Genomic DNA, 24425 nt, shown 5'->3' on the forward strand with positions numbered 1-24425 from the left:
TTGTCCAGGCTGGCCCTGAACTCCTGAGCTCAAGTGATCCACCCACGTTGGCCTCCCAAAGTTCTGGGATTACAGGCATGCACCACCACATCCAGCCTGCTGAGTTCTTTTACTGCCTCTAACAGATTTTCTGTGGATTCTTCAGGATTTCCTACATAATACAAAAATTAGCTGGGAGTGGTGGTATGCACCTGTGGTCCCAACTACTCAAGAGGCTGAGGCGGGAGAATCGCTTGAACCTGGGAGGAAGAGGTTGTGGTGAGCCGAGATCATGCCATTGCACTCCAGCCTAGGCGACAGAGCGAGACTCTGTCTCAAAAAAGGATTTCCTACATATAAAATCATGGCATTTGTAAACACAGAGAATTTCACTTTTTCCTTTCTGAGTTCCTTTTGTTTTTCTTGCCTTAACTGCACTTTTAAGCAACAAATGAGAGATAACATTCAACACTGCAATTTCAGCATGGTTTTCAAACTCTACATAGGAATGTAGACATAACATTTCTAAAATCTGTAGAAGACATTTCAGGAAGCACTTTAGTCGTTGTACCTAAAATACATGTACCATATAAAAACATTCCAGTGTCAACAGCACTTTAAATTTTCACAGTAATATATGAAAGAACAGACTTTACACTTCTTTTGCACTGAATTATCTTTGCTATGTTTTAAAATACTTAAGAAATAGAAACAAATTTAAGAGACGGTTTTCACCTTTAAAATTTATTACATAAGCTATACACACAAAATGAAATCCTAGTTATGAAAGATGCATCTAGAAGAATAATTTATAATAAACCAACAAAAATGAGAATGTGTATCTCCAGGAATATAGACATATTTAAATGTTCTCAGTGACTGGCATTGCTTTATGCATTACATAAGACAGTATGTACTAATTAAGGTATTGAATTTACTGGGTTTTAGAAGGCTTTAAAAAAAAATCCAGATAAATCAACAACAAAAATACAGCTCAACTTTGAACTGCATTAAAATCCAGAGTCTCTCATTTTAGATGACCATTCCTTATTCCCCTCAAAAGGTTTCCAACAGAAGTTATTTCACAAACTAATTATTAGAATGTCTTCTCCCCACTCTCCCCAAAAGCAAGTATGCATGGAAGTGCATGCTTTTAACCTTAAGAAATGTATTTTTGGTACCATTAATATAAAATTATAATATTTATATTTATAAAATTGTATATAAAAAGTATCAATAGAATATAACCTAAACACAGTTTTAGAAAGATATCAACAGCTTGCAAATATAAAAACTTTGTGCTATTAAAAGGTGTTTAACAAGGTAGTTATTAATACATTTGTTGTGTATATAATTACAAAAGTAAACCAAGAAATATTTAAAATCTTTATTAACCCAAATTAGAATTATAAAAATGTTTGTCTCAAAAACAATAACTGTGATACTCAAGTACAGAATTGTGGTGCAGCCAGAAGTTGTTCAAGAGCCCTCCCGCAAATCATGACTTGCACTCTGGCTTTTAAGTGAAGACAAGGAAATCTCAAGGCAGATGGGAGGAGGGCATTTAAAGAAAACAAAGGTGACAAAAAAGATGGGAAGGACACAATGGTTAAGTAAGTTTCTTGTCAGATACAATAAACTATTTTTAGGAAGGATAAAATTAAAAGTGCTTAATACAAACAAAATTTAACGCTGCTAATTATTCTTAAGTGCCATAAAACATTAGTTACCAAAATAACTTTATTAAGAGTTGGCCAAACTTCAACTATTATTACTATTACTACAGGGTCTTGTTCTAGCAAAGTTCCAGTATTTATCAGTTATCTTACACATGACATTTATCTTAATATGTACATAAATATCAGGAAAGTTTAAATACTTTTATTTTACTATTTTAATCTTTTCCTTAAAGATGCAGGGTTTCATACTACATCAATTAGGTAGACATGACAAAAATGACTTAAATAGGAACTGAATATAAAGAATACTCGATACCATGACATCATCATCTGGAACAACTGAAGTTTTCTACCTCTTGCTCCATTTTCTAGATAAAGGGGAGGAAGAGCAAATAGTAAGTTTCAATATGGAATAAGCTAAAGAAACATTTCATTACTTTTTCAGTAAACAACCTTAAGAATATTAATATTCAGGTATATATTTGATAGTGAAAATAAACATTCAGTTCAGTATTTAAGACTGCCACATAAACTGATTTTACCTGTAGGACTTCATTATTTAAATAACTTTGAAATGAGTCTGGGGTACATTCATCTTATGTTAAATTCAAATAGTATTAATCAAGGTACTGATGTAGTTAGAGTTTAGTATTTTACACTTTGTAGGTATCAATATTATATATATACTACATAGTATACTTTAGTAGGTATACTAAATACTATATATATACTAATGGGTATCATTTTTATATTTTGTAGTTACCAATAATATGCATATGTAATATCTTTTTTTAAAATTTAGCACTCTCTAGTGAAATGATCTGTTATTAAAAATAATAATAAGGCCAGGCATGGTGGCTCCTGCCTGTTAATGCCAGCACTTTGGGAGGCTGAGGCGGGAGGACTGCTTGAAGCTAGGAATTTGGGACCATCCTAGGCAACATAGCGAAACCTCCATCTCTACGGAAAATTTAAAAATTAGCCCAGTGTGGTGGTGCTTGCCTATAATCTCAGTTACTTGAGAAGCTGAGGCAGGACTGCCTGAGCTCAGGAGTTCCAGGTTATAGTGAGCTATATTCTTGCCACTGCACTCCAGCCTGGGTGACAGAGAAAGATCCTGTCTCAAAAATAAGTATTAATGCTCTAATTAACACTATAATACCTACTATAAAGGAAGATTAAGTACATAAGTCTTTTTTTTTTTTTTTTTTTGTCATACAGAGTCTTACTCTGTCAGCCAGGCTGGAGTGCAGTAGCTTGATCTTGGCTCACTGCAACCTCTGCCTCCCAGGTTCAAGTGATTCTCATGCCTCAGCTACCCGAGTAGCTAGGACTATGGGTGCACACCACCACATCTGGCTAGTTTTTGTTGTTTTAGTAGACACGGGGTTTCACCATGTTGGCCAGGCTGGTCTTGAACTCCTGGGCTCGAGCAATCCACCCGCCTTGGCTTCCCAAAGTGCTGGGATTACAGGCATGAGCCACTGTGCCTGGCTGACAAGTCTTAAAAGAAGCTATTATTCTTCATTAATACATACACACAAAAAGGGTATTCATAGTTTATGTTCCACTATTTATTAAAGACACAAACTACTGGCTGGGTGCAGTGGCTCACGTTTGTAATTCCAGTACTTTGGGAGGCTGAGGTGGCTGGATGGCTTGAGCTCAGGAGCTCAAGATCGGCGTGGGCAACATACTGAAACCTCATCTCTACAAAAAACACAAAAATTAGCTAGGCATGATGGCAGGTGCCTGTGGTCCCAGCTACTTGGGAGGCTGAGGCAGGAGGATTGCTTGAACCTGGGAGGTGGAGGCTGCAGTGAGTGAGTTGAGATCGCACCACGGCACTCCAGCCTGGGCGACAGAGACCCTGTCTCTAAATAAATAAATAAATAAACAAACAAACTAAGTTATAGACTGGAAAAATACTAAACTCACTTGCATTTAGAAATAATTCATAATCCACATATTAAAAATGATCTTTATGGAATGGGACATCAACTTTGGAAATAGAAAGATGGTCTTTAAGTTCTTACAATCAGTTTCTCACACAGATTAAATAAAGCCTCAACAATCCTACATAAGTGATATATTAATGTGACCACAAGAGCATTTATAAAAAGTTTCCACTCAAGAGTTTACCTGAATAAGTGATGTTTTATCATAGTCCTTGCGATGCAGATAAATACATTGGCTGATTACTGCATACAAATTTTCCAACTGAAATATGTTGTAGTTTTGACTTTTTTTAACAACAGTCTTCAAAAGATTCTAAAAGAAAATATGAGGGTCAATATGTGTGAGAGAGAAACTTCCTCAGACAAGATACTCAATTTAGAAGGTTTGGGCAATTATTACAAGCCTGACAGAGGGTAGACCAAGCCATCTGATGACACAGGGCAGCCTCTGGCAGTGGCTCTGACATTTAAATGTACTTAAGTCTAGCTATAATCCTGGCCTTGACCTTGAGTAACTCATATTCTAAAAACTAGAGCTGAGGGGATTGCCAATTCTAAGTCTAGCCATAAGCATCTACAAACAAATTAAAAACTAACCTCAATTTAGATTAACAGGAGAAAAGCAAAGTTTTTTTGCAGGGGATTTTATGATAGTATAAGTACATTTTAACTAATTTTATTATGTGAAACTAAAAAAGATACTACATAAATGGTGAACTACCTCACCACTTCAGGGTTCTTATATAAAAAGGATTTTCCATCTGCTAAGTGTTTTTTTTCTCATGACTAAAATGGTGGACTTACTGGATTTCTGTAATTCTTCAAGTCTGGCCCTACCAGAATATGCTGCCATTACCTCATAATTAACAAAAACACACCATTATAGTTAAGTAAAAACCAACTAAAATGGCCATAGGTAATGGTCATAAAAACAATGTATGGGACCAATAATTTAGATCAGCAAGTTAAAAACTGCAATTTAATACATTAAATAGTCACCTCCAACTACATCCTTTATACAAATTATTCTATAGCAAGTATATCCTCTCATAAAAGGCCATTATTTATTGCATGCTAATGGATATATGGTACTATTACATAGTCTATTTTGATGGGTTATATGATCAGAAAAAGTAAATTGAAATAGTCTCAGTAATGAATTTAATTGACTCTGAATGACATACATGTATACTGAGCAGAACAAAGCTGTAAAATTTATAAAAATTAAGTAAAATAATAATTGCTACTCTTAACCCCAAACAACATAACACGGTGAACTTACACACAAGTTCCTGTTTCAGCACTAGGAATACATTTCACTGTCATGAGATTTACATGGGTTTTCAGTTCCACACATATTTTTTAATAGAGTTTTTCAGAAAGACTACAGTTTTTTGAGAGAAACTACTCCAGGAATATTGCTGCTTCCTTCTCTAAGAAGTGTAGACATCAAGTTCTTATTAGCTCTGCTACATTCAAGAGAAAGGCTTTCCTGAGTTCATTAGTACTAACAGGTTCACTTTGTACTTAAACAGGGCAGATTTCCCTCTAAAATGCCAAAACTCTTATCTGTATTACAAATAATGTTCTCTGATAAACATATAATGTTTTCAGACTTGAAATGTGGCCAAAATAAAACAGGTAAATTGGAATTGGGATGCAAAATGTTTTTACTTTTGAAGGAAAAGGGCAAGAAATCAATCTTATTTCAAATATGTTAAGGCAACTGTAACACATCCAAGTTGTTGGTTGAGGAGATAAGACCGTTGTTTAGGTGTGTCAGGGTGTGGGGTTCCAGATGTAGGTTCACCGTTACAGAGGTGATGGCTATTCCAAAAGTACAGAATAATAGAGCAAATGATCAGAAAAACCCTGAGGAGCTTACAAAAGTAGTTGAAGGCAAGGATGATTTAAGGACACAACAGTCAAGGAAGAAGAGTTATCTATAGTGTCAAGTGTTACAGATATGGCAAGAAGAATTCAATTTAACAAAGGCAAGTATTATTAGCTATTAGGATGTCATTTTATTACAGTGGTTAGGGTGAAAATTGAATTTAGGGGAACAGGCAGGGGAATAGAATGAGCAACAGATAACCTGACAGCTATCAGAATCACTTAGCTATTTTCTCTCTGATTCCTACCACAGATCCTTGGATATAATTCTTAATTTTGGGCCAGGCATGGTGGCTCATGCCTATAATCCTAGCATTTTGGGAGGCTGAGGCGGGGGGATTACTTGAGCTCAGGAGTTTGAGACCAGACTGGGCAACACAGTGAGACTTTGTCTATTTTTTTTTAAGAATTAAAAATCTATTTTATATTAAAAAATAATAGTAATAATTCTTTTTTTTTTTTTTTTGAGACAGAGTTTTGCTCTTGTCATCCAGGCTGGAGGGCACGATCTCGGCTTACTGCAACCTCCACCTCTGGGTTCAAGTGATTCTCCTGTCTCAGCCTCCCCAGTAGGCTGGGAATACAGGTGCCCACCACCACACCTAACTAATTTTTTGTTTTATCTATTATTTATTTATTTATTTATTTTGAGACAGAGTCTCGCTCTATCGCCCAGGCTGGAGTGCAGTGGCACAACCTCGGCTCACTGCAAGCTCCACCTCCTGGGTTCACGCCATTCTCCTGTCTCAACCTCCCAAGTAGCTGGGACTACAGGCGCCAGCCACCACGCCCAGCTAATTTTGTTTTTGTATTTTTAGTAGAGATGGGGTTTCACTGTGTTAGCCAGGATGGTCTCAATCTCCTGACCTCGTGATCCGCCCACCTCAGCCTCCCAAAGTGCTAGGATTACAGGCATGAGTCACTGCGCCCAGCCTAATTTTTTATTTTTAGTAAAGACAGGGTTTCACACTGTTGGCCAGGCTGGTCTCGAACTCCTGACCTCAGGTGATCCGCCCACCTCAGCCTCCCAAAGTGATGGGATTACAGGCGTGAGCCACTACGCCTGACCTATTCTTAATTTGGAACAGGGGAAGGAGAAGAACAGTAAAGGGAAGCTTGGAGGAAAAAAAGTTTTACTTTTTCATGTAAATCCCATGTAGCCAGAATGCTACTAGTCACAAGCCAGTGTTTGGGGATTACTAATCTGCAGAGTAAAAGCATTATGATTTCAATTTACATACTTTTAATCGCTCATGATCCACAACAAGTGAGGGTGTAGGCTGAGAAAGAATTGCCAAAGCCTTTTCAACACTGATGAGCTGCTGCTGTTCTACCTGGGAACGTCTAGCTCGAGTCATTCGCAGAACACACATTTCTAGAATGAAAAATCAAACAATTATTATTTGGTCCATAGATATTATGATGCCTAAAATAAATAATAATATTAGGCAGATTAAACAGGGCATGTTTACTAAGGACATAAACAGCAATTCTGGCTTATTAACTCGTTCTGTTATAAGATTAAGATACTGCCACTCATACACTCAAAAATTAAGGACAGTTTGAGAAGTATGTTTCATATTGAGTATTTCAAGGGGATTCTCAACAGGTTAGAATGTCTTCTACTTAAGCACAAGACACACAGAACTGAAAAGCTAGAAGGGACCTCAATAATCTAGAACAGGGGTTGTAAAATACCACCCATGGTCAAAATCTGGCCCACCACTGTAAATTACGTTTTATTAGAACACAGCCTGCCTGTAATCCCAGCACTTTGGGAGGCCAAGGCAGGTGAATCCCTTGAGTCCAGGAGTTCAAGACCAGCCTGGGCAACATGGAAAAACCCCATCTCTTTAAAAAAAAAAAAAAAAAATTAGCTGCGCATGGTGGTGCATGCCTATAGTCCCAGCTGCTTGGGAGGCTGAGGTTGGAGGATCGTTTGAGCCGAGGAGGCAGAAGTTGTAGTGAGCAGAGATCATGCCACTGAAATCCAGCCTGGATGACAGAGCAAGACTCTGTCTCAAAACAAACCAACCAACCCAGCCATATCCATTTTATCTACTGTCAATGTAGTTTTCCCAGCAGGGTTGAGTAGTTGTCACAGAGACCAAGATTGTATGGGCCCCTGTGTAGGCTAAAGTATTTAACTATCTGGTATTTGGTTCTTTAAAGAAGTCTGCTGATCCATGATTTAGAACAATACATTCAATGATAAATGAGAAAAATAAAGCCAGGAGAGGTGAAGAGACTTTTCTTTCTTTTTTTTTTTTGAGATGGAGTCCTTCTGTCACCCAGGCTGGAGTGCAGTGGCATGATCTCAGCTCACTGCAACCTCTGCCTCCACCTCCCGGGTTCAGGCCATTCTCCTGTCTCAGCCTCCCAAGTAGCTGGGACTACAGGCGCCAGCCACCACACCCAGCTAATTTTTGTATTTTTAGTAGAGACGGGGTTTCACCATATAGGCCAGGCTGGTCTCGAACTCCTGACCTCATGATCCACCCACCTTAGCCTCCCAAAGTGTTAGGATTACAGATGTGAGCCACCACGCCTGACCGTGAAGAGAGACTTTTCTAAGGATATACATCTAATTGTTGTGAGAGCCAGGATAAGAACCCTGACATTGAGGCAAGTACCTGTACTGCTAAATAGTATTCTTTTTAAAAAGAAAATGATAAAAGAAAAATAAAACAAATCTGATTCAAACCAAAACATATTATACAGCCAGAAGATTAACATTTAAAATATTCACACTAGAAAGTATATCCTAGTCTATTATTGCTAATTACTCAAATACACTTAGAGCTCATGTCAAAGAAGCCCTTGCAAAAGGCTTGCATTCAGTGTATCAGCCACTAAAAAAAAAAAGTCCATTAACTTAGTCAATGCTTATTTTTGACCAAAATAAATTTTTGGCCCCATTATCCACTATTTTGCTTTGTATGATTAAATAATGTTCGGCTTTTCTAAAATCCAAACAAATCTACTGTCAAGGGCTCCAGAAGATCCAAATGACAACAATTCTAAATAGAAAATTTGGGGAGCAGGATCAGTGGAATAAATATAAATAATCTTGGACTTAACCTACAATAAGGGATAGAAAAATGATCGGGGTAAGAGTTGTTCATACCACTCAGCAAGAATCATAGCAGACTCTTATCTTGCTTAAAAATGAAAGGGTATCATATGCTTTAGTTTGTTACATTTAATCTTAAAAATACCTCATTACCAAGCAACTATCTTATCTACCCCAATTTTGCAGATGAGCAAACAGGCTGACAAGTTAAGTATCTTGCCAAAGGTCACAAGCTACTAAGTAGTGAACTGGAGGCTCAAATCTAGGTCTGTTTGATGCCACAGCTTGTAACTATCCTTACTAGCTCAATAGTAAAGATAATGCTATTGTTTTCTAATTAACTAACATCTGCTCTCTGAAAGGCAAGCAAAAAGCAATAAACTAAGATGCAATTAGGTGTTTAGAAACTTTGAAATATCTTTTAAAATCAGTAAATTATTTTAATTGAAAAAGACGTACCTTTTCCTTCATTTTCATCAGAAATATGTATTATCTGAGAGCTAGAAGCATCTCCATTACAAGCAATCTTGTCTCTCAATTCTGTACATGCTGTAGTCTTCCTAGAGTCTTCAAGCTCATTCTCGATATTACAAGTATTTGAATTATTTCTCAATTCCAGTTTGCTTTCAGAGGCATTTTGCTGTTTTTCATTTTCTTCCACCGAAGACTCTCCTGTGTTTCCGGTCTCATTATGATCTACACTTGTGTCTTGAGTTTCCTCTGTATCACTCTCAATTTTGTGATCTATGGCATTCTGGCTATCATCCTTTGCCTGTGAAATCTTCCTTCGCTTTTTTATGGTGCCTAAGTACCAGTTTGACTTTTTGCGAATTTTCCTCTTCAACTGAGCTTCAAGAAATTTAAAGAAAAATGATGAAAGAACATTCAGCCATTTTCTAAAATTCAAAGAGTGAAAAACCCTGATATATGAAAAGATAAATAGTGAGAAACCACAGTATTTTGTATGATTAAAATACAGAAACAAGAATAGAGCAGACTGTGAGAAGGTGGAGAAGTGGGTAAGGCCCAGACCATAAAATGGTAAAAAATTTTGATTTTATCTTGAATTTTTTTTTTTTTTTTTTTTTGGAGACGGAGTCTCACTGTTGCCCAGGCTGGAGTGCAGTGGTGCGATCTCGGCTCACTGCAAGCTCTGCCTCCCGGGTTCATGCCATTCTCTTGCCTCAGCCTCTCCGAGCAGCTGGGACTACAGGCACCCGCCACCACGCCCAGCTAATTTTTTGCATTTTTAGTAGAGACAGGGTTTCACCATGTTAGCCAGGATGGTCTCGATTTCCTGACCTCGTGATCTGCCCGCCTCGGCCTCCCAAAGTGCTGGGATTACAAGCGTGAGCCACCGCACCCAGCCTATCTTGAATACTTTTAATCTTGAATAATTTTAAGGAGGGTACTGACATGATCTGTCTAATGCATATTTTGCAAAGATCACTTTGGCAGCAGTATGAGAAATGGACTGGAAGAAGGGCAAGACTTGAAATAGGCTACACTTATTGAGCATTTATCATGTACTAGAAACTATCTTACTACATTGCCTAGACTGGAGTGCAATGGCTATACACAAGCACAGTCTTGGCGCACTACAACCCCAAACTCCTGGGCTCAAGCGATCCTCCTACCTCAGCCTCCTGAGTGGCTACAACTATAGGTGTATGCCACTGCATCAAGCATATACTAGGAATTCTTCTAAGCCCCTTATGTATGCTTACTCATTAAAATTTAATTTAACCTGGCCGGGCGCGGTGGCTCACGCCTGTAGTCCCAGCACTTTGGGAGGCTGAGGTGGGCGGATCACGAGGTCAGGTGATCGAGACCATCCTGGCTAACACAGTGAAACCCCATCGCTACAAAAAATACAAAAAAATTTGCTGGGCATGGTGGCCGGTGCCTGCAGTCCCAGCTACTCGCAGGAGAATGGTGTGAACCTGGGAGGCAGAGCTTGCAGTGAATCGAGATCATGCCACTGCACTCTAGCCTGCGTGACGCAACTCCATCTCAAAAAAAAAAACAAAAAAAAAAATTTCACTTTAACCCAATGAAGTTTGCTACCATTATCATCATCATTTTACAGATGAAGAAACTAAGGTACAGAGAGGTTAAATATTCTGTCTAGACTAGATGCAGTATAACCACACAGCAGTAGTCCTGGAAAGAAGTGGTAAAACTTTTAGGTAATAGAAATGACAAAGGAGAATGAAAGATTACCTTTCTCCCCAGTGGCTTCTTTTTTTTTTTTTTTTTTTTTTCTTCGAGACAGGGTCTTGCTCTGTCACCCAGGCTGGAGTGCTGTGGCATAATCAATAGCTCACTGCAGCCTTGAACTCCTGGGCTCAAGCAATCCTCCTACCTCAGTCTCCCAAGAAGGTAGGGCTACAAATGTGTGCCACCATGCCTGGCCAGTGTTTTGTTTGTTTTTTTACAGATGGGGTCTTGCTCTGTTGCCCAGGCTGGTCTTAAACTCCTGGCCTCAAGCAATCCTACCACCTTGGCCTCCCAAACTGCTGGGATTACAGACATGAGCCATAGTGCCTGGCCTCTGTCCAGTGATTTTCTTAATGGTGTTTGGGAACTTGTCTGCTGCCTCTTGGTTGTCAGAAGCTGCTTCTCTTGTTATCTTGATTTTTTTTTGAGATGGAGTCTTGCTCTGTCACCCAGGCTGGAGTGCTGCCACCCAGGCTCGGCTCACTGCAAGCTCCGCCTCCTGGGCTCACGCCATTCTCCTGCCTCAGCCTCCCGAGTAGCTGGACTACAGGTGCCGCCACCGTGCCCGGCTAATTTTTTGTATTTTTAGTAGTGATGGGGTTTCACCGTGTTAGCCAGGCTGGTCTCGATCACATGACCTCGTGATCCGCCCACCCTGGCCTCCCAAAATGCTGGGATTACAGGCGTGAGCCACCGCGCCTGGCCCTATCTTGATATTTTTTAAGCCAAACCTCTTTCTAAAATTATCAAACCATCTTTTGCTGGCATTAAATTCCTTCTGCTTTGTCATATAATGACTTCATTTTTTCTTGAATTGTATTAGAGTCTACAGGTATGCCTTTCTTATAGCAATCTTGCATCCGGATAAAAGCTGCATTTTCAATATCAGACAAAAGGTATTTCACAAAAAGTACAAAGTTTTTGCATTTGCTAGTGCAGCTGCAACAACAACTTCAAAATTTCCTTCTTTTCTTTCTTTATTTTTTGAGACAGTCTCACTCTATTGCCCAGGCTGGAAGGCAGTGGCACGATCTTGGCTCACTGCAACATCTGCCCCACTGGGTTCAAGCAATTCTCTTGCCTCAGTCCCTTGAGGGCTGGGATTACAGGAGGAGCTGGGATTACAGGCGCGCACCACCATGCCCAGCTAGTTGTTGTATTTTTAGTAGAGACGGGGTTTCACCATGTTAGCCACACTGGTCTTGAGCTCCTGACCTCAGGCAATCCACCCACCTTGATCTCCCAAAGTGTTGGGATTACAGGCGTGAGCCACTGCGCCTGGTATTCTTTTCTTTCTTTTGAGACAAGGGTCTCACTTTGTTGGCCAGGCTGGAGTGCAGTGATGCAATCTGGCTCACTGCAAACCCCACCTCCTGGGTTCAAGTGATTCTCATGCCTCAGCCTCCCCAGTGGCTGGGATTACAGGCACTGTCTACCACGCCTAATTTTTTTTATTTTTAGTAGAGATGGGGTTTCACTGTGTTGACCAGGCTTGTCTCAAACTCTTGATCTCAAGTGATCCACCTGCCTCAGCCTCCCAAAGTGCTGGGTTTACAGGCGTGAGCCACCATGCCTGGCTCTTTATTATTATTGTTTACAATGGTCCTTATACTGGATTCGTCTTGAAAGGGCAGGGTACTACAGCTGCAGACCTCAATCTATGGTACATAACAAACAATTCAACTTTATCTTAGAAGGTTATGACTTTCTCTGCTTCTTGGGAGCACTTCCAGCATTACTAGTGGCACCTCCTATGTGTCCTATGGTGTTACTCAAGATTTTTTGTACTATACTAAACACACACAAAAAATACTTGAGAACCACAAATCACTTTTTACTGCAATAAGCAATTTACTGGAGAGGCCAACTGCTCACCGCATCACACATCGTTTTAAGCAGATACTCATGAAACTTGAGCTCACCACAACAGCAACAGGAGGTGGCTCCAAAATTACGGTAGTAAAGTTATGTACTACAGTAAATTTTATGCAGTTGTGATTTAATACTGAGTCTTTACATTTGTTTAAATTTCTCTTGACTGCAAATGGTGCTATGTACGATCTGTGTTTGTGTGGTAAGTTTTGATAAATCTTAACTTTTTAAAATAGACTTGTGTATATTTTATGGTGGTGATAAAATAGACTACTGTCTATACATATTGTATGCATCTGTGACATACCTAACTTTTTCACTATTTCTAGGCTACGCGATTCAATCTGCAAGTTTTTTCAAACTGTTGCAAAGCTCCAAAAAAACTTCCAAGATATTTATTGAAAAAAATCCACACATATGTGGACCTGTGTACCTCAAACTTGTATTATTCAAGGGTCAATTGTACTCAGAACATAAACATGAAATGAATATCCACCAACAGAAGAAACTCACATAATCAGCACCCAGATTGAGAAACAGAATATATACTAACATTCCAAATCACCCTTACTCTAATTCTAGTCATAATATCATACAAAGTAAATAATATCCTGATTTATGACACCATGGAATAGTTTTGCCCATTTTTGACTTCATACATATATAAAAATTTTAAATACATATTTTAAAATTTATTTCACATGTAAATGTATCTAGGATTCACTCAACATTGTTTGGGAGGCTCATCTATGCTGTTGTATGTAGTTGACGTTTAAGGATTCTCACTGTATAATAATTCATATCTTTCCATTCTACTGGTAGTGGGCATTTGAGTTACCCCCAGTGTTGAATCATGACTTTTAATGGCAAAACCACAACCACTTTTGTACCAACCTAATATTATGAATATTGCTTCTTTGAATATTCTTGTACATGTCTTTTGGTGGACACAAAATATGTAATCCTGTTGGGTATCTATCAAACGATTGTTTTAAGGGAGCCAATTTCCATGTCATCAATTTCCACATATATATATTCTTGCTTAAAGCTGATTTGACTGTCAGCATTCTGGTAGTGAAGGCCTCTTGCTAATTTTCTTCTCTTATCTTTCCTTTCCCAGCTGCCTCCTCCTATTTTTTCAAAAGAAGGGCTTATTCTTTATCTATCTCAAATCAATTACCTGAGGATGGACAAACTTGCAATACAATAGAAGGTTCAACCCCAGCAAACACCGCTAACCCTAACCTTAACACACACACAGAGATCTAAAAAGGTAGTGAGGAATGGCCAGGCGCAGTGGCTCATGCCTGTAATCCCAGCACTTTGGGAGGCCGAGGTGGGTGGATCATGAGGTCAGGAGATCGAGACCATCCTGGCTAACATGGTGAAACCCTGTCTCTCTAAAAATACAAAAAAAAAAAAAAAAAAAAAAAAAATTAGCCAGGCATAGTGGCGGGTGCCTATAGTCCCAGCTACTTGGGAGGCTGAGGCAGGAGAATGGCATGAACCCGGGACACAGCGGTTGCGGTGAGCCGAGATCGCACCACTGCACTCTAGCCTGGGTGACAGAGCGAGACTCCGTCTCAAAAAAAAAAAAAAAAAAAAGGGTAGTGAGGAATTACAGTGCTAAAATCTGGGAAAACAAGTGAATAACAGAGGCTGAGAAGCTAAGCAGTCTGACAAAGGGGCTTAAAGAACAAAAATTGGAATTAGAAGTCTGCCAAGGAAGGCAGGCCTTAGAAAACCCTACAGGCTTTGAATAGGTAACATGTGGAGTTACCTTCTAAGAATAAGGGGGAGTAAGAAATAGACCAGAATTTACAGACATCAGTTTCAAATCAAGACAGTCCACAATTAGATGGTGACTTCTGGGTTGCAAGTGGTACATTATAAACTTGGATTTATTTCAAGAATGCAAAGTTGTCTTAATAGTAACAAAATCAATGTAATTCACTGCATTAACACAAATAAAGGAAAATAAGGGAGAAAGTTAATGGCATTAGAAAAGAATAAAGTTATAATTTCATAAATGAAAACTACTTGAGTACTTACCAGGAGTGCTGCAAGCCACAGGAGTACTCGGTGTCTTTAGCTTTTCATTCTGCTCTGGGTCTGATCTTTTATCACCAACAAGAGTGGAATTTTGCTTTGGCATCACATGGTAGTAAGACGGGGCATATTTGGAGGAGCTACAACCTTATAAATAGATATGTGGGATGTCAAAAGATTTCCAGATTTCAAAATTACATGAAGGATTAACTAAAAGTACAAAATACATCTGAAGCATCCTTTTCAGATGCTTCTGAAATTCATATATTCTGAAATTCATTCATAATATTAGGTTGGTACAAATCAACCAAATCACTTTCCTACCTCTTTTCTTTCTAGATTCCTGAATTTCTTCACAGAGCTGCTCAAAGTCTTCATCAAGTTCTTCTTTAATTATTGCATAGGCAGTATCTCTTAAAGCACAGGCTCTATGCCTAATAAGACGATCTATGAAGTGAGGAAAAAATGTAATTTTTAATTTCCCCCTTTTAATAATATACCAAAAATAAACTCAGCATATTAGGCTAAGATAGTAGCTCTTACAATTCCTTTTGACTTTTACCAAGAATAGTCAAAGTTACTGGAATTGTCCTATTCTGTTTCTGGTGCTAATCTAATGTTCTGGACATCTGATTCAATATGGCAAACTAAACCCAAACAATTTTACTGCTCTGTCCTGTTCAGATCCCTTTGAAATATCAGAAAAAAAAAAAAAGGAATCAATCAATAGCAAGAGATTAAACATGATAACAAAAAATAAAAGAGAAGGCTATCAGTGTCATTAGTGAACAAAGAATGTGAAAGAATTTTGCAAGAGATTTATAGAGGTTGTTATTGCATTGACAAAGAAAATAGACAAAGACAATGAAAAAGCAACCCTCCACAGGAAACACTGGGAAAATCCTAAGCTCAGAGTATGAATACTACAAACTGGAATATGATTTGAGGCAGAAGACGGAATAAGTGAATGCAGGATTGCTTGAGCCACATCAATACTCCTCAAAGGACAAGAGATTGCAAAATTCACTCCCAGGTTATACAGTACATTACACGCAGAATGTTGAAGTGGGCTTTCTAACATGGCATTTGGGCCTGAAGAAAGTCAGGGCAAGGTCTAAGTAGTGGTTCCAGAACTCAGCAGCCTCAGTGTCACCGGGAAACTCATTAGAAATGCAAATTCTCAGGGGCCACACCTACAGAATCAGAAACCCTAGAGATGGGGTCCAGTGATCCATATTTTATGAAGTCCTTTAGGAGATTCTGATGTCCACTAACATTTGACACCACTAGCCTGAAGTAATTTTAGATTGCCACAATAGACAGAAAGGGAGCAGCAGCAACAGCATGATTGCAATGCAACAGAGAAAGCCCTCTGCCTCCAGGGTACCTCGTTTCTTCTACCTACGTACAATGGACTGTTCTCATCTTGTTAGTCTGTTTCCTACTGCTTGACTCCAGAACTCTGAACTACAGGGAAATGCCTAGGGAAGGTGAGCTAGAGGACTGGGAGGGAAAGAATAGTAAGCTTTTCAATTGTTGAAAAAAATTTTAGTAGTTTCCTATACTAATCAATCTAACTAACAAGCACCACCAATTTAAAAACAGAAAGCCAATGTACTGGAGGAGAAATGAATACAGAAAACAACTATTTTTAAAATGTATCTTTTTATCCACTGGTAAGAGTTAAAGAACTCTGCATCTGTAATAACAGGAAGCCATCAAAAAATTAAACAAGCACCCAAGAAAGAACATTTCTTGGAAATGGACAAGCTGCAGAACAAACATATCATTAAAAATCCTTTATACATTTTATTTTTAAAGATTTGTAAAAATTTATGGGGTGCAAGTGTAATTTTTGTTACAGGCACAGACTGCACATGAAGTCAGGGCTTTGGGGGTATCCACCACCCAAATAACATACATTGTACCCATTAAATTTTATATTAATAGAGGGGATAGGTGAAAGCAGAAGGGGTATATGCACAGAAAAAGGTCTGAAAAGATATCCTCGAACTTAACAGTGTCTGCCTTTGGAGAAAGGAAATGGGGGACTAGATTTTTAAAAATATTACTACTAGTAAGCCCTATATTATATTGCTTTTGTAATAAAAATTATAATGGTCTTAACTAATAGAATATTTTAAAAACTATTTCATTACAGAGTGCCTACTTTTCCACTTTGAGGAAGAGCACTGATATACAAAGTATACAAGCCATTTTGTGTCTCATTAGAGGATCTATCATGTAATTGTTAATAAACAGGGATTTGGGAATGAAAGAAACCTGCATTCAAATTCTCACTCTGTCCCTTCCTGGAAGTGTGACCTTCAGCAATGTTTTTAACCTTTCTGAACTTCATTTTTACCATTTATAAAATGGTTGTTGTGGGGATTAAATAGTATTTTGATTATGTTTATAATATAGCACCTGACACAAAAATCAACCCTAAGTGTTAGCTGCCCCCCAACTCAACCCCCTGAAAAAAAATTCACTAATACTCACCTCCAGGATCTCTATCTGGATTGTATTCTAAGGCATTACTACAGATTAGATCAATATCTCTCAAATAGTCTTTCACAGTCAGATACTTGTGTAGATCAATTTTACTGATTACAGATGAAAGGTCCATTGGTTGCTTTATTACAGTGACATAATCAGGAACCTAAAATTCAAGCAAATGATCAAATCACAAAATTAACTCTAAACATAACATGTGAGTCAAGTTTCTCTGCCAGGCAATATAGGAGATAGAGAATAAATACGTAAGAGATTATGATAATATATTTAACATAAAACCTTTCACTTGATTTAAGGCTGTTTTTGTTTTGTATTTGTTCCTATTCCTTGGGCAACTGTATTCTCCAGTAATTGTTTCTTATTCTTGGGCAGCTGTATTCTCCAGTAACAGCCTATATTTTTTCCTCATCCAATTGCCACCCATCCTTCAGGGCAACTTAAGACCTGGCTCTCCAGGTCTCTTCCAATCGTGTAGGTCATAATAATATCATGCCTGTAATCCCCAGCACTTTGGGAGGCTGAGACAGGAAGATTGCTTGAGGCCAAGAGTTTGAGACTAGGCTGGGCAACACAGCAAGACCCTATCTTTACAAGGTTGCAGTGAAAGATGATTTGTGTCACTGCACTCCAGCCTGGGCAACAGAGTGAGGCCTCAACCCTTACTACAAAAAAAAAAAAAAAAAAAAAAGGGCCGAGCATGGTGGCTCATGCCTGTAATCCCAGCACTTTGGGAGGCTGAGGTGGGTGGATTACCTGAGGTCAGGAGTTTGAGACCAGCCTGGCCAACACGGAGAAACCCTGTCTCTACTAAAAATACAAAAATTAGCTGGACGTGGTGGTACACGCCTGTAGTCCCAGCTACTTGGGAGGCTGAGGCAGGAGAATCACTTGAACCTGGGAGGTGGAGGTTGCAATGAGCCGAGATCGCGCCATTGCACTCCAGCCCGGGCAACAGGAGCAAAACTCTGTTTCAAAAAAATAAAAAAATAATAAAAAAAAATAAGACATTCTCAATTACTTCTGGAATGTTTAGGTTGGGGAGACAAAGTTAATTGTCTGCAGGAAAGGAAAATGCGTTACCCTGCTCTTAAAGTCTACATGTGCTTAGGACACTAACCCGGTACATGTTTCCAAATAGATAAAACTAGTTCAGAGTGTAGGCAGAACCACATAAACTCTTCATATATCCTTTGATTGTGAAGCATTATGGCCTAGAATACACTTGATCCAAAGATTAAACTAATACCTCATCAGGGTCAACAGGCTTAGTAAACACTCGGAATCGCTTGTCAATAGCAAGCCTATGTGTAACATTTCTTAAGAAAATCCTCAGTTCTCTAAATGTATCTTCTTCTTGTTCTTCTAGTCGTTTCACTTCTTCTGCTGTCAGTGATCTTGGCTCAGGTGGTGGTGCTACTGGGAGTACCTCCAAAGCCTGCAAAACTTCACATGAATGGAAGAGTTTAGTTACTGCTCCTCCATAACATTGAGGTTGACAAGTGATTTAATGAAAACAGAGTCAGGATTTGAGGGATTATCTTCCTTATATATGCAAGGAACCCAAAGATTTGAAATACAAAAGTATTACCATAATCTCTAACCCTACGTCCCCTCCAGAAATCATTAGTAACTTGTAATTTGGAATGCTAATTCCTACAAGTCATTACCTCTGTTCCATTTTAAGATAATTTAAGAGGCAGCCAGGTGTGGTGGCTCACACTTGTAATCCCAGCACTTTGGGAGGCCGAGGTGGGTGGATCACCAGGTCAGGAGATCGAGACCACCCTGGCTAATACAGTGAAACCCGATCTCTACTAAAAATACAAAAAATTAGCTGGGTGTGGTGGCGTGCACCTGTAGTCCTACCTACTCAGGAGGCTGAGGCAGGAGAATGGCATGAATCTGGGAGGCAGAGCTTGCAGTGAGCCAAGATCGTGCCACTGCACTCCAGCCTGGGTGACAGAGAGAGACTCCGTCTCAAGAAAAAAAAAAAAAAAAAAAAGATAATTTAAGAGGCTATTAAACTTCGAAATTGCATTATTTCCAGGACAAAAATATTCTAACTATAAAAAAGCCTTCTTTACTAGTTTTGAACTAATGAAAACGTGTAATATGTTTCAAATATACCAACAGGTTATTTTGTTTAAATAGATATCCAATGAGTACTCAGGATGAAAAAAAGGATTATTAGAGTCCTGCCACAATGAGCTGACAAACTACTAAGGGAGTAAGAGGCATAATTATATCATTGTGATGCCATATTAGTAGTATTTTAAAAGTATGATGGGTCATAAAGGCAGAAGCAATTCATTTTGCCCATATAAGTTAGGAAAGGCTTCATAATAAAGAATAAATGAGGTATACTAAAAGGACAAGTATTTAGCCGGGCATTTTGGCATGAGCCTCTTGTCCTAGCTACTTGGGAGGCTGAGGTGGGAGGATGCTTGAGCCCAGGAGGTTGAGGCTGCAGTTGAGCCTCGATCATGCCACTTCACTCCAGCGGATGACACAGACCCTGTCTCAAAAAATAAAAATAAAAGAATAAGTAGTTCTTTAGACAGAGATGGGGGATAGAGATAGAAGCTTTACTGATGAGACAGCAAGCATTACTAAAATAGTGAAAAGGTAAAATTATGTTACATATGGTTTAAAGATATAGTGTTTTATGAGAAAAAAAATGTGGGGGTGGAGGGCTGAGGCAGAACACAAGTGCCCAAAATGAGCTTAGAAAGATAGATTGGGGCTATACTATGAAAGACCTTGTGTACCTTAAGAACTTTAGTCTATTTTAATGGGAAGCATAGAGATTTTTAAGCAGCAGATGCATCAACCTCATGACTGAGGTTTTGAGCTTGTGTTATCAGATACATGTCAATGCCATTAACTATTTCATTCCTACTTTCTCAAAATTATTAAATATTAACTTTGATATAGAAACTAACCTGCTTTCTTTTTTGATATAGGAGGCTTAGCAGCTTGTTTTAGAATTAAATCTTCAAAAAATTTTGTCCGTTCTTCTTTATCCGGTAACTGGACATTAAAAATCTCTCCATAATCACGGATAAACAATTCTTGCACCTTAAAAAAGAAAATAAATGCAATATATATCATATATACAGATGATCCCCAACTTACAATGGTTCAATTTACAATTTTTAGACTTTACAGCAGCATGAAAGTGACATGTATTCAGTATGTCCCTCCACTTAACAATCGGGTTATGTCCAAATAAACCCATCATATGTCAAGGAGCATCTGTACAGTATATAAACATATGTATGCAGTATATATACACACATGCATATGAAATGCATGTGTCAGTCATTTAAGACAATAGCAGGTTATTATACACATATTTTTAATGACAAGCTAAATTGTATATTTTTTAAACAAGTCTTTAAAGAATGTTAGATTTATGTATAAACCATGTTTACAAGAGATTAAGGAACTAAAAATCATGAGAACTCAAGAACCCAAACTACAATTAATAAAGGAACTGACTTGATGATATTTTACTTTTTTCGTTTTCTTTTTTTTTAAGAGACAAGGTCTCGCTCTGTCACTCAGGCTGGATTGCAGTGGCACAATCATAGCTCACTGCAACCTCAGACTGGGCTCAAGCAATCCTCTTATCTCAGCCTCCTGAGTAGCTGGGACTACAGGCACGCACCACCACACTCAGCTAATTTTTAAACTTTTTGTAGAGATAGGGTCTCCTTGTGTTGCCCAGGCTGATCTCAAATTCCTGGGCTGAAGCGATCCTCCTGCCCTGGCCTCCCAAAGTGCTACAATTACACGCATATGCCACCGTGCCTGGCCCTGATACTTAAAAGGTTTGTTGAGATCAATTAATTCATTTTCCCAACCCCAAATGAGATATAAGAAAGAGCAATTGTTCAAAAATAAAAAGCAAACAAACAAAAACCAAAATATAAAGGCCAGAAGGTAAGTGTGGGCTACAAGAGAGATATTGGAAACTCAGTGGACTGCTGGTAAGAATGTAAAATAGTGTAGCTGCGGTGGAAAACAATTTGGTGGTTTCTCAAAGTTTAAACACAGAATTAGTATATGATGTGGCAATTCCACTTCTAGGTATAGATCCCAAAGAACTGAAAACAAAAACTCAAACGAGTATTTGTACTCCAGTAATCATAGCAGCTTTATTCACAAACGTCAGGAGGTGAAGATGACCCAAATGTCTGTCACCAGATGAATGGATACAAAATGTGGTATATACATACAATGGAAAAGTATTCACCCTAAAAAGGAATAAAATTTGGACACAAGATACAACATGGATGAACTTGAAAACATTACACTAAATAAGACACAAAAGACAAATACATATTCAAATTATATGAGGTACCTAGAATAAACAATTCAGAGCCAAATTATAACAGAAGTTACCGAGGGCTGTGGGAAGATAGAAATGGGGAATTACTGTTAATAGGTACAGTTTCTGCTTGGGATAACAAGAAAGATCTGGATAGTGGTGATGGTTGCCCAACATTGTAAATGCACTTAATGCGACTATACTATATGCTTAAAAAAATGGATGAAATGGTAAGTTTTGTCTTTTTTTTTTTTTGAGACAGGGTCTCACTCTGTCACCTAGGCTGGAGTGCAGTGGTGCAATCTCGACTCACTGCAGCCCCCACCTCCCAGATTCAAGTGGTTCTCCCACTTCAGCCTCCCGAGTAGCTGGGACTACAGGTGCACACCACCATGCTCATTTTATTCATTTTATAAAAATGGGTAATTCCTAGTCCCAGGCCCATTCTCCCTACTTATAGAATGTTGTATTAAAATATTTTACCCAGTTTGCAATTATATGCTTAGAAATTATCCTAAGAAAAAAAGTAAGAGAAGCTATCCTTTAAGAAAAGATCTTTTGGTATAGAATTTCCACATTCTTGAAAAAGTTTCCCCAGATTAAACCGATTACATTTTTTCGACCTCTCCACATCCATACAAAGTTCACCTAGTTTGTCTTACTTGTTACCCGGAGCATAAAGCCATTATCTTTATTTCAAATCTCAAAATGATTAACAGTTTCAGTTGATAGAATAAGAAGCCAGTAATACTATGGCTAACAATCTTTTTTTTCCACTGTGTTAATCAGAACACTGCTACAGTACTTCATTCATTCTGGCTCTGGCCTTCCAAAAGAACTAGAAAAAAGAAAGACATTCAGGAGAGTGACAAGAATTTTGAAGAAACTACAACCTGGTGTGCTGTGTAACAAAGTCTGCTATTACCACAATCTGTATTCTTGTTCTTTGGGCACACAGCTAGGTCAGATTTCCTAGCCTTTCTTGCAATGAAGTAGGCTATGTGACTGAGCTTTAGCCAGTGGAATTTGAGAGGAAATGATTTACACCACTTCCAAGTCAGGCACAAGCAAGAGCCTGTCCTTTCAGTTGACTGTACTGAAAGCGACCTGGAAGGCTACATGATGAAAATAAGAAAACAGGCTGGGCACAGTGGCTCACCTGAGGTCAGGAGTTCAAGACCAGCCTGGCCAACATGGTGAAACCCCATCTCTACTACAAATACAAAATTAGCTGGGCATGGTGGCGGATGCCTGTAATCCCAGCTACTCAGGAGGCTGAGGCAGGATAATTGCTGAAACCCAGGAGGCTGAGGCTGCAGTGAGCCAAGATCGCACTCCTACACTGCTAGCCTAGGCAACACAGTGCGACTCCGTCTCCAAAAATAAATAAATAAACAAGTAAATAAAATGAAATAAAGTAAAATAAAGTATCTTTCAGCCTGAGTGTTTGAATGACTGCATAGCAGAAGACAAACTTGCCAATGTAATCAACCTGCCTAGTATTGTTAAAGTGAGTAAGAAATAAACTTCTGCTTTATTAATAGCCCTAATGAATATACCATATCCTGTTTAATGTGAAAAGGCCTGGATCAGCAAGACATAAAAGAGTATTCAAATATACAAAGACTTGTCATGATGAAGATGTATTAGTCAAGTTCTATATGCAATCTGGGAAATGAATGGAGATTAAGAAGTGGAAGATTTGTGCTCACTTCAGCAGCACATATACTAAAATTGGAACAATACAGAAGATTAGCATGACCCCTTTATAAGTTTAAAAAAAAAAGAAAGAGAAATGAAAGCCTCCTTCAATAAGTTGGATTTTTAGGAGTCAAAGGTAACAAAAAGAACTGTGTAGAAAGTGTTTCAACATATGAGATATCCACATAAAGGCGACAGTGTAGGGTATGAAACTAGATAATTAACTAAACTGAAAACTTTTAAGGACCTCCCCCACTCAAAGAGTTTATAATATATACTTAATATTCATTTCCTAGCTTATTTAACTTGGAGGTTCTGTAATCAATTATTATACAGAGTCACTGGGGACATAATCTGGTCCCTTGATAACCTTGGCCTCCTTTCCTCCTACATTACCCCTCACTTACTCTGGTCTATCATCCTGGCCTTCTTGCTATTTTTCCAACCTGCCAGACACAGATCTGCCTCAGAGCCTCTGCATTTGCTTCTTCCTCTGCTAGGATCTTTTGTCCCTCAGCTATTCCAATGGTTCACTACCTTACCTTTTCCACGTCTTTCCTCAAATATCATCATCATTTTTTTTTTTTTTTTTGAGATGGAGTTTTGCTTTGTCGCCCCAGCTGGAGTGCAATGGTGGGATCTTGGCTCACTACAAACCCCACCTTCCAGGTTCAAGCGATTCTCCCGTCTCAGCCTCCCGAGTAGCTGGGATTACAGGCACACATCACCATGTCCGGCTAATTTTTGTAGAGACAAGGTTTCACCATGTTGGCCAGGCTGGTCTTGAACTCCTGATCTCAGGTGATTCGCCCACCCCAGCCTCCCAAAGTGCTAGGATTACAGGCGTGAACCACTGCATCCGGCCAAATATCATCTTCTTACTGAGGCCTTACCTAGCCTATTTAACACTGTAACCTACCCATACTCTTTTGGTACCCCTTAGCTAAATCTTTCTCCACAATAATAGTTAGTATTATAAAATTTTTAAAACTTCTCTCCCCCACTCAACTAAAATGTTAGCCCTACATGTGTAAGGATACACGTTTTTGTGTATCTTATTCACTGTTATATCTCCAGTGCCTAGAACCACACCTGGGAGAAAATAAGCACTCAATAAATATTTCTTTAGTAAGTATTTGAGCTTATCTTCC

The 24425-nt window shown here is 38.7% G+C and overlaps 1 protein-coding gene and 1 non-coding gene across 7 annotated transcripts in view; one reads left to right on the forward strand and one right to left on the reverse strand.

The window, feature by feature from the left end:
- Window positions 1-1352: 1352 nt before the first annotated feature.
- Window positions 1353-24425, reverse strand: part of ATAD2 (ATPase family AAA domain containing 2) — a 96457-nt gene continuing 73384 nt past the window's right edge. For all 6 annotated transcript variants that reach the window (XM_054656998.2, XM_054656999.2, XM_016959821.4 and 3 more), the window contains 9 exons: window positions 20183-20318; window positions 18487-18683; window positions 17226-17385; window positions 15048-15170; window positions 14727-14870; window positions 9042-9431; window positions 6751-6884; window positions 3801-3929; window positions 1353-2026 (listed from right to left, as the gene is read on the reverse strand). In XM_054656998.2, the coding sequence (XP_054512973.1) occupies window positions 1985-2026; window positions 3801-3929; window positions 6751-6884; window positions 9042-9431; window positions 14727-14870; window positions 15048-15170; window positions 17226-17385; window positions 18487-18683; window positions 20183-20318 (1455 nt within the window). In that variant the 3' untranslated portion in view covers window positions 1353-1984. The remainder of the gene's footprint in view (window positions 2027-3800; window positions 3930-6750; window positions 6885-9041; window positions 9432-14726; window positions 14871-15047; window positions 15171-17225; window positions 17386-18486; window positions 18684-20182; window positions 20319-24425) is intronic.
- Window positions 23278-23383, forward strand: LOC112204255 (U6 spliceosomal RNA). The gene has a single exon (XR_002937830.1). It is a non-coding gene; the product is annotated as a U6 spliceosomal RNA (small nuclear RNA).

The sequence above is a fragment of the Pan troglodytes genome, chromosome 7 (genome assembly GCF_028858775.2).
Source record: "Pan troglodytes isolate AG18354 chromosome 7, NHGRI_mPanTro3-v2.0_pri, whole genome shotgun sequence".
NCBI lineage: Eukaryota > Metazoa > Chordata > Mammalia > Primates > Hominidae > Pan > Pan troglodytes.